Source organism: Chanodichthys erythropterus, chromosome 4, assembly GCF_024489055.1.
Source record: "Chanodichthys erythropterus isolate Z2021 chromosome 4, ASM2448905v1, whole genome shotgun sequence".
NCBI lineage: Eukaryota > Metazoa > Chordata > Actinopteri > Cypriniformes > Xenocyprididae > Chanodichthys > Chanodichthys erythropterus.
In genome coordinates this window covers 18,841,512-18,854,112 of record NC_090224.1, presented here as the reverse complement: position 1 = coordinate 18,854,112, position 12,601 = coordinate 18,841,512, and the positions used below count along the sequence as shown (strand labels likewise).

The 12,601-nt window shown below is 37.5% G+C and overlaps 2 protein-coding genes across 2 annotated transcripts; one reads left to right on the top strand and one right to left on the bottom strand.

The window, feature by feature from the left end:
- Nucleotides 1-3,707: 3,707 nt before the first annotated feature.
- On the bottom strand, nucleotides 3,708-7,696 carry si:ch211-153j24.3 (protein c-Fos). Its single transcript, XM_067384374.1, has 4 exons — nucleotides 6,173-7,696; nucleotides 5,785-5,997; nucleotides 4,655-4,762; nucleotides 3,708-4,569 (listed from the first exon to the last, which is right to left on the bottom strand). The coding sequence occupies exons 1-4, from the start codon at nucleotides 6,251-6,253 to the stop codon at nucleotides 3,958-3,960; spliced, it is 1,014 nt and encodes a 337-aa protein (XP_067240475.1). The 5' UTR covers nucleotides 6,254-7,696; the 3' UTR covers nucleotides 3,708-3,957.
- A 1,397-nt stretch (nucleotides 7,697-9,093) lies between these two features.
- On the top strand, nucleotides 9,094-11,210 carry fosab (v-fos FBJ murine osteosarcoma viral oncogene homolog Ab). The gene is made up of 4 exons (XM_067384373.1): nucleotides 9,094-9,314; nucleotides 9,547-9,753; nucleotides 9,873-9,980; nucleotides 10,069-11,210. Exons 1-4 carry the CDS (start codon nucleotides 9,210-9,212, stop codon nucleotides 10,699-10,701), a joined length of 1,053 nt encoding a protein of 350 aa, XP_067240474.1. The 5' UTR covers nucleotides 9,094-9,209; the 3' UTR covers nucleotides 10,702-11,210.
- The last annotated feature ends 1,391 nt before the right edge of the window (nucleotides 11,211-12,601 follow it).

Here is a 12,601-nt window from a genome sequence, read left to right as displayed (position 1 = left end):
TGCACATTTATTCACTATTCACACACTTAAACAGGAGATAATGCAGCAGAATCAGTAATGGAGGAGCCCTGCACGGTGCTTTCAAGCTCCCACATTTTTTCATACTGCTTATTTGCAAAAGATTTCCTAAGGCAAAATACGGTGGATTTATAATGCCTTTGCATTCCTGCAAAAGTTGCTTTGTGCATGATGCTTTTGGTTTCTCGATCAAAGAATCAACCAAAAGCCTTGTATATTGTATGTATTGCATCAATACAAGTTGACATCAGGATTTAAATATGAACTCCACTAACATCTAAACATTTGTAAGTCAAACATAAGGGAAGAAAATAACGTCTAATTCAAGCTGTTGTGAACATCCCACACCAGACATCTGGCTGGCTATAAACTTCAGTATTTACTAAAAAACTGAATCATGCCAAAAAAGAAGAAGTCCAGCAAGACATCATTTTATTTCGGCCATTTGAATCATTAGCGGTCGCACACGTTGACTAATCCTGAGCTGAACCTGAAAAGACTAATCATACACCATCATCTGTCTGTCTGTCTGTCTGTCACTCATATTTATTTCCCTTTTTATCCTTTTACATTTGAACAAAGTGGCCTACATGAAATGTTTATATTGTGTTTGTGCCAAGAACACTCTGTAATTGTACACTGCCAGCAGTCACGGTATGTAAGAGCGACATGAGCAGTGCGTCTCTCTGTATTGAGCTGTTTGTGTGGGGAAAGAGAGTTTCACCTGCTCATATTGCAGTCTGTCTGAGTGTTGTGATAGTCTGAGCAATGTTTCGTCTGAACACTGAGGCACGATATAATATGAGCAATTATTGAATAGACTATTAATAACCAATGATTTAATGATTATTTAAAAATGATACACACAAACACACACATATATATATATATATATATATATATATATATATATATATATATATATATATATATATATATATATATATATATATATAGATTAATTGTGATTAAGCCCACATAACATAAAAGTTTGTGTGTGTCTCTGTATATAGGCTATATATATATATATATATATATATATATATATATACTTTAGGGTCCAATTCTCACTATTAACTAGTTGCTTATTTGCCAGCACAGCATATTACTAGGATATTGGCTGTTTATTAATACTTACAAAGCACATATTAATGCCTTATTCTGCATGACCATATTCTACATCCCTTAATCCTCCCAATAAACTTAACAACTACCTTACTAGCTATTAATAAGCAGTAAATTATGAGTTTATTAGGGCAAATGTAGTAGTTAATAGCAAGAGTTGGACCCTAATCTAAAGTGTGACTACACACACACACACACACACACACACACACATATATATATATATATATATATATATATATATATATATACATGTGTGTGTGTGTGTGGTCACACTTGGCATGAATCCTTTTTAATTTGTGATAATTTTGCACTGATAAGGGACAACAAACTACGAAAACATATTTCATTATATAACAATTTATACATAGAAAAAAACTTAAATTTTCGATTCATCAAAATATCCACCATTAGCAGCTATCTGACCTAAACTGGGTTCTGATTGGTTCATTGTATTCTAAACTTAATTGGCAATCAATTGTTGAATCTATTAAGGTGTTTTTTTTATTATTGCAATATTAACAAACAGAACAAGTTGGTACATGCAAAAAGTAAACAATATTTCAGAAATTAGAGAAGAGAAAAAGAAGGGGAGAAAATAGGGCAAATAAATAAACATATATTAGGGAAGAATATTAAACATGGCACATTCTGGATGTTTTAATTGCTTTCTTGTTAATAGAAGTTGAAATTGTATTTAAATACATTTTCAATTGTTGTTTTTTTAAAAAAAAAAAAAGTTAAAGTGGGGTTTACTTTTCATGTATTTACACTTATGGATATAAAACTTTCCAATAAATAAAAGAAGGTTTATACAAAAACTTGCATTAAGTAGATTATTAACATAAAACCCAAAAAGTATGTGTCTATGTGATAAAGAAAAGTTACAAAAAACATTTTGGACAATCAGAGCATCAATATTATTCCAGAAAGACAAAGTAAAGGGACATTCCCAAAACAAATGATCAACAGTTTCAGTGGAATCTTTTAAGGTGTGCTGACCCAAAATCTTTTACAAACCTGGGCCAAGTTTAAACCAGTAACCAGCATCACAGCTGGCAAAGGGGCATGTTTGACTCTGACATGTATATATTGCCATTATTGTGTAATATTATTATTGGTGGCCTTCATGATAATGTCAAGTTACTGTAATGTATTTGCACTAAAAAATGACAAGGATTTATGCTGATATCATCCAAAACCACACTTTGACAGGGGTGTTTCCAAACTTTTGGTGGGCAGTGTATATATATATATATATATATATATATATATATATATATATATATATATATATATATATATATACACTATATACTGAAGGATTCTGAACTTTTTAAATTGTATGATATAAGTTTAACAGTCAAACACAGACCAAGTGAATTTTTCAGTTAAACTTTTTGTAGTTTTTTTGTAAATACTAGTCTATTAAACTGCAGAACTGAATGCAAAATAGAAGCGTTATCATTTATCCTTCATGGATACTATTAAAACTTTTCAACGGAGCAGTGGCAATTTTATTCAAACATACGGTTTCGCGTTATATATGAACGCATTAGATGCTTAAAATGTTCGCTGGATACCAAAACAAACTCCTGCAAAACGTTTGCGAAACAAAACAGTTCCCGTAACCTACCGAGAGCTCCTCTCCACTCCTCTCTCTGCTAGATCTTCCGGGAAAACATTCATTGGTGAAACAGGACTCCACTGTTTCCATAGAGACAGAACAACAGGTCGTTTTTATTACCAAATATGGACACGGAAGTGAACCCGAGAGAGAAAAAAAGTGCGTGGCGTGCAAATACGCAGTGACGTCAGACGCTCTACGTTGCGTCCCAGGCGTAGAGAGAACGTTCCGACCGACCATGACAACAACCTACAAGCTCAGTATCGACAAATCGTTGTGGGTGAATCTCGTTGTACAGAAACATTAAAAATAGATGGATCGCGAAACTTGATGACAATGATGATGTGCAGATAATAAACTTGGGTGAATGATTTCCGAAACGAAACGAATTTCCTCGCAAACATTGCATGCAAATAAAAGAATGCGCTTGAATGAGAGGGTTTCAGTTCTGCCTTTTTAACCCAGAAGAGAAGAGCCTCACTCTGATAAAAAAAATAAATAAATACTCCCACACGTTTTTTAATTGTAATATTCATTCTTTGTTTATTAGAAACATGCCAGACCACTGAAAATGAATCAGGAAGAACAAAAAAAAAAAAAAATGCATAATGATATATATATATATATATATATTTTGCCACCATGGTCAGGATTACATTTTTTGATAATACCAAAAAACAGTTAGTCACACACTTAGACACAGTGTAACGGACTGCACTGTACATCAACACATCAACTGATACAGTTACACGTACCTACTGGTACAAAAGTGCATGATAGCATATCTTTCACAGGATGAACAGCATATTCAACAATGTCAACATCTGGAAGAAACAAACAGTGACTATAGTGACTTCACTGGATGTAAAGATCACATTACATCTACTGCACAGCATTCACTATATTTTTTGTAAATGTTGAACATGTCAGAGTCATTTATGAAAGCATTTTTCTGAGGGGTTTTCGGTTCATGGACAGATATATTTCACACCCTTCTTCCTCAGAATATTTCACTCTTAAAAATAAAGGTTCTTTATTGGCATTTATGGTTCCGTTAAGAACCTTTATCATCCACGGAACCTTCACGGTTCTATATAGTGGAAATAATTTAAAATGTTCTACACTAAGAAAAAATGGTTCTTTGGGGAACTAAAACCTTTATTTTTAAGAGTGACGTGCCAGAACCTTCATAAAGTCTTCAAGATTTCTTTGGCTGCATTAGGTTTGGCCTCTTTGCCGGTGTCATGCTTCTCCACATCTGCATTGCTGAAGCTGAAGACGGGCACGGCGTTGGCGCTGCTACAGGTGGGGCTGCATGTAGGCGAGCTGAGAGGTTCTAACCCGCCCCCCATTGACATGTACAGGGTTTCCCATTCACTCAGGCCCAGAGAGCTAGTGAGGTCGATATCTGGCACTAACAGATCCATGTCATCGCCGCTGTCTATCACGTCGCTAATGTCTTCCATGGACACATCCCTCATATCGATGTACGGTTCCACCTCGGCGGCACCCAGTTCGGCACTGGAACACAGAAGGACGTCAGAGTCCCCAAAGATCGCAGTGCTGGTGGGGTCGACCTGCTGAGGTGAGGTGGGCACCTGTTCTGGGGAGGCGGTGGGAGCTTGAGTCTGCTCGTCCTGGGCTTGGGTTTGTTCCTCGGTTTCCGCTGCCGTCTCCTCCGTGAGCTTACAGTGGGGTTTGTGAGCAGAAAGGATGAGCTCGAGTCGTTCTTTCTCCTTTAACAGACTGGCGATCTCAGACTGCAGAGCTGCTTTGTCCTCCTCGAGACTGTCGGTTTCCTGGACATATGCAGATTATGGTCATGTAATGCTCAAAGTTGGATGAAGGAGATTGCAGATTATGGCGATTTATTTGTAAACTTACAGCTTGGAGGCTGTTGGTTAGTTCTCGCCGACGATTTCGACACTTGGCGGCTGCGAGTTTATTCCTTTCTCTTCTAATCCTCTTCCTCTCCTCTTCCTCTGGAGAAAGCTGAAATGAAGAAACACATGCATATATATCATTGCTACATGCAGATTGTAAATTAGTGACTCTATGTTTATTTAATGGCAAATGCTGCACATATTTGCATCGATGTCAAAGAAGATTCAATTTTAGAATTTTTAGATTTTAAAATTTCCAGATAATTTACTCACCCTTATGTCTTAAGGAAAAAGAAATTAAGGTTTTTGAGGAAAACATAGGATTTTTCTCCATATAGTGGACTTCAGGGAGCTCAACGGGTTGAAGGTTCAAATGTCAGTTTCAATGCAGCTTCAAAGGGCTCTACGATCCCAGACGAGGAATAAGGGTCTTATCTAGCGAAACGATCTGACATTTTCTTAAAAAAAAAAAAAGATATACTTTTTAAACACAAATGTTCATCTTGCACCTGCTCAGCAATGAGTTAGTGCAAGATGAGCATTTGTGGTTAAAAAGTATATAAATTTTATTTTTTTTAGAAAATGACCGATCATTTCGCTAGATAAGACCCTTATTCCTCAGCTGAGATTGTGTAGAGCTCTTTGAAGCTGCACTGAAACTGACATTTGGACCTTCAACCTGTTGGTAACCATTGAAATCCAGTATATGGAGAAAAATCCTGGAATGTTTTCCTCAAAAAACATCATTTCTTTTTGACTGAAGAAAGAAAGACATGAACATCTTGGATGAAATTGGGGTGAGTAAATTATCAGGAAATTTTAATTTAGAATGTATAGAATGTATAGAACGTTCTAGCAATCTGAAGAACCTTTTTCCACTATAAAGAATCTTTTGTGGTTCCATGGATGTTAAAGGTTCTTCATGGAATTATAGATGCCAATAAAGAACCTTTATTTAAAACAGGGTCATTGTCCTTGCCAATATATATCAGACGTAAATGCATGTTGAAGTGTTTTCTACAGCCAGCTGAATGTGGAATTCTCCAGAAAGCCCTGTTGCATTTAAACACAAATCAAATATAAATGCTAAGCTTAGAGGTAACAGCTAAAAAATAATATATATGTATTTACCTGATCTTTCACCCCCTTTCTCCGGCCATTGAAGGTCTTTCTTGCTGGTTTGACATCTGTGGAGTGAGATGAGCTCTGTGTTTTCTCGTGTCTGCAGGGCGACACTGAAGAGATGTCAGTCGACAGGACCATCCACTTGAGATCTGGAGCTGAAGCTACAGCAGTGACCGTTGGAACAAAGGGAGCATCAGCATCCTTCAGAATACCTGTCTTCTGAGAATAAGCATGAAAATGTGTTCAGCATGTATTGTTCATAACACAAAACTGCATTTTAATACAACTTACATCAAAAAATCTTCAAGAAATATTAGATCACCACATAAGCATACATCATTAATTACATAGTCTATTTAGGTTGCATTCTAGGTAAACATGCAGTTGATTGTACCTGCGTATCCTTCATCTCAGCAGCTGGTGTGTGCAGCAGCTGTTCTGCAGACACCTGAGAAACACTCGCGTTTTTAGGCATCACTTCTGCTAGACCGCTCCAGGAGATGCTGGCAACCAGATCAATATGTGACTAATGTCAACAAATGCTATTCTGCAGGGTTTTTTTTTTTAAATCTAGATTGAGGTTACTACGCTAGGAGGCACCAGCCATCAGCGCTGCTTCTCTTTATAGTGAGGCAGATTTTTATGAATGAAATCTGTGAGACTGTACCACTGATCCGGAGGGGAGACAGATAAGCACGAGCCAAATATATATACGGCATTTCGCAAATATCCCTGGCACAAAATGATGCTGATTTTAATTCAAAATTTTATGCATTCAAATAAAGTGCGTAATGCGTAAGGTTAGGTTGTTTTGTTAAATTATAACGCTGCAGCGTTCACATGAATGAACAAGTACGTCATTTTACGTGCTTTGTTTGCAGCCTATCTTTCGCATTCCTGTGTGAGGTTATGATTTATGCACATCATAAAGATTTACATCTTGGTTCATCTGGGGGTGCGTGATTGTCTCACAAAGAATGTAATTATGAGAAATAAACACATAATTTATGTATAAACCAAGTATGCAAAAGGACCAAAAAAGAATATAACAATTGAAATACTTCAACCGCGCCCTTTTCTATTAAAAACTCTGATTTTTCGTATCCCTTGTCAATTAGAATGATGGATCTCCCACTCAGAGCGCTCCAGCAACAACCCTGTCGCTAATGTGAGCAGCCAATCAGAGAGCAGCGTGACTTGACCATATTTGGAATATCCGGTGTGGAGCCTCTAGCTGCAGCGCTACTGCGGCACAGCCTATTTTTATCATATCACGCTTAATTCAATGACATTCTTATGACGACATATTCGCCAAGTACCCAAAATATCTTAGTATGTGTTTTTAGCTTTTTTCATGAAAGTTGGCTGTTTCATAACTGTCTGCAGACAGCTATTATTCTGTCTAAACATGTTTATCAGAATCAAAGGCTTTCTATGCTTCATTTATCACTTGAACTGGAAGAAAATGCCGTTGTTCTTCTCCATAACCTGTGTGAAAATCTCTATTCATAGCTTAGATGAGGTAATCCTGCTTTCACATGAGGGCGCGTGAGCGGGGCCTCCCTTCTGTCCACAGTCCAAGTGTTTCCCGGCAGATCCGCCCCTGGTTTCTGATCTGTTAGTCTCATGAACTGAATAGGGTCATATGGGCCTATCACCAACATTTTATTTATACATTTTTATTTTAATAAAGTATAATTTTAAAAATAACTATATTATTATTATTTTTCTTCTTGAGTATCCCATGATCGGCCTGTCCTTTGTCCTGACATCATCATCTTTAGAATATTATTCAAGGACATTAAAGAGTTTTTTTTCCCCAGCATATTTTCTTTTATTAAATATGTAAAAAAAAAAATCTGTTAGCATGACTTTTTACACTAAATAGGCCTAATTAATAATTTAAAAACTAGATATTTACTCATGACCTTGTACACAAGGCTAGCAATGGCTAAATAAACAGTCACCATTATTAAAGCCATAGTTATATGAACATATGTGAAGATAAAACATGCCGTTTCTTGACACTTCTTGCTTTAAAAACAACCACATTTCCAAACTGTAATCTCTTGCTACAAGTAAAGTGTACATAATCAAAGCATTATGTTTATTTTATCTAAATACTGATAGAAGACTTTCGTTGTTGAAAGAGCGCATTTGCAGACGCTCGGGTTGCAGTGACGTCAGTGGGAGGGGCGTCGCCAAGACAACGCGGAAGATCAAACAAAACACGAACACAGAAGTAGAGCAGTGAATATGACATCACATGGGAACGCTGATAGAGCTGTTTTCATTTGTTAATCAATAACAAATTACCTTCAGTCATGTTTACCCGTAGCCCATGGCAGAACATTAATAAAACAAGACTAAATATGCGCAATTTATAGGCAATCATTAGCTTGGACTTTAATTTTAACACAATAAAGTAGGCCTATATATTAATATTTATTTTAATAATAATAATACTAAAAATATAACGTAAAAATATTAAATGTGATGTATATATTCACGTTTTTTTTAATGTATAGGCCTACATTTAGACTGTTTGAAATCTTACATCATCTGATTATTTATTGTTGATGCAATACGCAAAGCTAGAAGGCGAACTCAGCATTATTACAAAGGAATCCCTCATTAAACGTGCGAAGCCAGTTCACACTGGATATCTGTTACTCCTCCCTTCATTCGACACGCCTTACATTACTCAAAGGTACGAACACAACCTGAGGCAATTATTGTCTTCTGTGTGTTTCGCAGAAAGTATGAAATCTAACAACATTAAGTGCCAAGTTAGCATATATCTGAAAGTGTATTTCAAATAGTTTTTATGTCACTAAACCAATTGTATTTAGGTTATACATTACAGACCTGATAATACAGTAACATTAGAACTGATAATATAATTTAATTTAATATATTTGTAAACAAAGTTTATTTTGTTTTGAAAAACACTGAAGCTTTCTCGAAGTATCTTTACATAATGCTGTATCTACACTGCACAGAGTATTTCCCATCAGCACTCCGCCTCTTCAGGATGTTTTCCATATAAGGTAAATGACGTCGTGGGATACCCTGCTATGGAACGTCATGTATTCCACTCCGTTTTCACTCAAAAATGATAATCTACGAACGTTTTTGCAAACATTTCGTTATGTATTAAGATTATACGTTTGCATTAATTCTGTATCGATTATTTAATCAGTAAAATGCGTTCACGGAGACGTGTTTTGCTTATGTTTCTAGGCAAGCCCATGACAACGCCCTCTCTGACGTCAGTCGCAGACTTGCATATAAACCTCGCGAGCGCTGGAGAGCGACAGTCAAACTTTGGATACTGACAGAGAGACGAACAGGGAACTAACAGACCGAGGCTTTTTAACTTTCTGGATATATTAGCGCTGGATAGCTCTAGCTTCTCGACTTTTGACAGGATGATGTTTACCAGCCTTAACGCTGACTGTGACGCGTCTTCCCGGTGCAGCACGGCGTCGCCGAGCGGCGAGAGCGTCGCGTATTACCCGCTCAACCAGACTCCGGTAAGCTATATTAGACAGTTATCGCTATTTAATTCGCTAATGTATAATTATTAAATCCTCAATGAATGATTATTTGTTGTTTATTTATTGTAGCTCGTGTTCAAAATTATATTACAAGCCTATTATTAAAATAAAAACTATTGAACATAGGCTAACTAATAACTGAGTTACATAATATTTTAAAATCAGCCCTATATAACATTTATTAAATGATTTCTTGTTTACATTTCAGGAGTTGACCGATCTGAGTGTCTCAAGTGCCTCTTTCGTGCCAACCGTCACGGCGATCTCTTCTTGCCCGGACCTGCAGTGGATGGTTCAGCCCATGATTTCATCTGTTGCGCCCTCCAACGGTGGAGCTCGATCTTACAACCCAAACCCTTACCCCAAAATGAGGGTCACTGGAACAAAGTCCAACAAGAGATCCCGATCTGAGCAGGTAAATATAGTGCATTGACTTTACTTTTAAGGATTGATCAGCCAGCGTGCACCTACATCTTGTCTATAAGTTTGCAATGTGTTCAAAAAAGTAAAATATCTGTATTATTGCTTCCACAGCTTTCTCCAGAGGAGGAAGAGAAGAAAAGAGTCCGCAGAGAACGCAACAAGATGGCTGCGGCAAAATGCCGCAACCGCAGACGAGAACTCACCGACACGCTGCAAGCTGTAAGTATCTCGCAGATCTTTGTGGACGTGCTTCATTTAGCAAATGTCTAGTATAGTGTCTGACGGTCTTTGTTTTTGGTTATAACAGGAAACTGACCAACTTGAGGATGAGAAATCCGCTCTTCAAAACGACATCGCCAACCTGCTCAAAGAGAAGGAGAGATTGGAGTTCATCCTCGCTGCACACAAACCCATCTGCAAGATCCCCACTGACATGGCCGCCAGCTTCCCAGAGCCATCCGTCTCACCCATCGCCTCCAATTCGGTTCCTGAGATCCACAGCGTCACTACCTCAATGGTCTCCACACCAAGCGCATCGATTACAACCTCTTCCAGCAGCTCGCTGTTTTCCAGCACGCCCGACAGCTTCAGCTCCACGGTGAGGATCTCAGACCTGGAGCCCTCACTGGAGGAGTCTCTAGAGCTCCTGGCCAAAGCTGAGCTGGAAACTGCTCGCTCCGTCCCAGACGTGGACCTGTCTAGCTCTCTGTACACTCAAGACTGGGAGCCGCTCTACACGCCCGCTAACACCGACCTGGAGCCTCTTTGCACGCCCGTCGTCACCTGCACTCCGGCCTGCACCACCTATACGTCTTCCTTTATGTTCACCTATCCGGAAAACGACACCTTCCCCAGCTGTGGGCCCGTGCACCGGAGGGGCAGCAGCAGCAACGACCAGTCGTCCGACTCCTTGAATTCCCCAACCCTCCTCACTCTTTGAATTCACTATTGACTTTTAGAATTTATATTTCTGTCACACAACTTGATATAAAAAGACATTGCAGGGCTATGGAACTGACTCTATCAAGCAATCACGATTGCTTCCTATATTTATCTGAACCATATATGCCTGCCAAATGTAGCAAAATAAGCATGGATTAACTGATTTTGCATTAATGATCTGGTTAATGTTAAGTTAAACTAATAATCTAGATTTTCTTTTTTGGAGTTTACTGGTGCTATATTTCAATTGTTGTATTAGTGTGTTCTGAGCAATAGAGAACTAATATGTTTTGACTTTACGGTTGATTTATGAATGTGTGAATTTTATTTACTCAAATGTGTGCTGCCTAACCATTGCATTAAATGGTCTAATGTCCAAGTATGAAGTTTTCTGTGAAAACGTAGTCTCTTTTAATTTATGGGATTTTTATTTTTGTACTGAAATGTGAACTTGCGAATTGTTTGCAAAACTAGAAAAAATAAATATTAAATGTACAAAAATTATTTGCTTGTGTGGATGTGAGCTCACTGTATGATACTTTATCAGACACAATTTATTGACTCTTTTGGGGTCAGTAAGTCATTTTTTTTTTTTTTTTCCTGATTAGTTGACGAAAAATGACAGTAAAGACATTTATAATGTTCTATAGTTCAAATAAATGCTGTTATTTTGAACTTTGTTCATGACAAAAAGCATCAGTTTCCAAAAAAAAAAAAAAGACTCAGCACAATTTTCAAAATTAATCTTTTCCATCACAGGAATAAGTTACATCTTAAAATAAATTGAAATAGAAAACCATTATTATTGGGTTTACTTTATTTTTGATCATGTAAATACAGCCTTGATTGGCATGCGATTTCTTCCAAAAACATTAAAATATTGTCCTGATCTCTGTCAGACTATTAAATATCACAATCTTTTCATAGTCATACTTTTGCCTAATATTGAGTTACACCCTTCAAACCACACCTTAACGGTGAATGGGAATCGAGATCATTTCCTATTAATGTTTAAACTCTGTTTTTGTGTTCTGCTCTGGTTCAGACGCAAGTAGAACTGATAAACATCAAATCAACTCATCTGAATAAATCCTAAATGTGTCAATATTCATTTTAACAGATAACCAAAGGCCAGATTAGTTTGCATCATTTTATATTGTACTGCAGCCCAAAAAAATTTCAGCGGAAACTATGTTCATGTGCGTAAGAGACTGTGATGCAATCACGCCATTACGTTTAGGTCACTTCCTTCCCCTTTCAGGCTTATCGCGGTTGCACACATAATAAGTGACTGCTGATCCTTAAGAACGTGAGGATCTATTTCCTTTTCTGTGTATGCTTCTTACCCTGATTTATCTCTCCATTAGGTTAGTGGCTATTAAAGTGATACTTTTAAATGTACAATATATAAAAAAGAGGCAATTGCAAAAGACTAAATAGAATGTAAAACATTAGTAAGCCTCAAAACTACAAAACACTTTGTATCTCCAGCAGCAGACACAGCCACTCAGTGAGATTATGGCCCTGACGTAAAATCACGTAGTATGTAATAATTCCCTGTCTATTAATACAATTGGCAGACCCCAGAGAGAGGCAGAGACAGAAATAGCAGGTGCGCTGCCTTCACCATCAGCATCAACAGCAGTAAAATTAGAACACGGTGACGCCGACCTGCGTCGATGCTGCAGCCCAGGGGAGGAAACAGACAGCCAACGTATGCTGGAGAAAAAAGCAGGAGAAAAGGGAAAAAAAGGCAGAGAGAATCCAGGCTAAAGATAGACCATAATGCACTGCTCTCTCACTGATAAAGACACACAGTTGGATCGCCGCCATTTTCTACATCATCTGGTGGATAATTACCAAAGTAAGGTGTGAGCAGATTGGCTGATTGTTTAGAT

Coding starts and splice junctions, on each gene's coding strand:
- fosab (XM_067384373.1), top strand. CDS start 9,210: ATGATGTTTACCAGCCTTAACGCTGACTGTGACGCGTCTTCCCGGTGC. Junction 9,315..9,546: donor ACCCGCTCAACCAGACTCCG/GTAAGCTATATT, acceptor TTTACATTTCAG/GAGTTGACCGATCTGAGTGT. Junction 9,981..10,068: donor TCACCGACACGCTGCAAGCT/GTAAGTATCTCG, acceptor TGGTTATAACAG/GAAACTGACCAACTTGAGGA.
- si:ch211-153j24.3 (XM_067384374.1), bottom strand. CDS start 6,253: ATGCCTAAAAACGCGAGTGTTTCTCAGGTGTCTGCAGAACAGCTGCTG. Junction 5,998..6,172: donor CTGAGATGAAGGATACGCAG/GTACAATCAACT, acceptor GCTTATTCTCAG/AAGACAGGTATTCTGAAGGA. Junction 4,570..4,654: donor TAACCAACAGCCTCCAAGCT/GTAAGTTTACAA, acceptor GCATATGTCCAG/GAAACCGACAGTCTCGAGGA.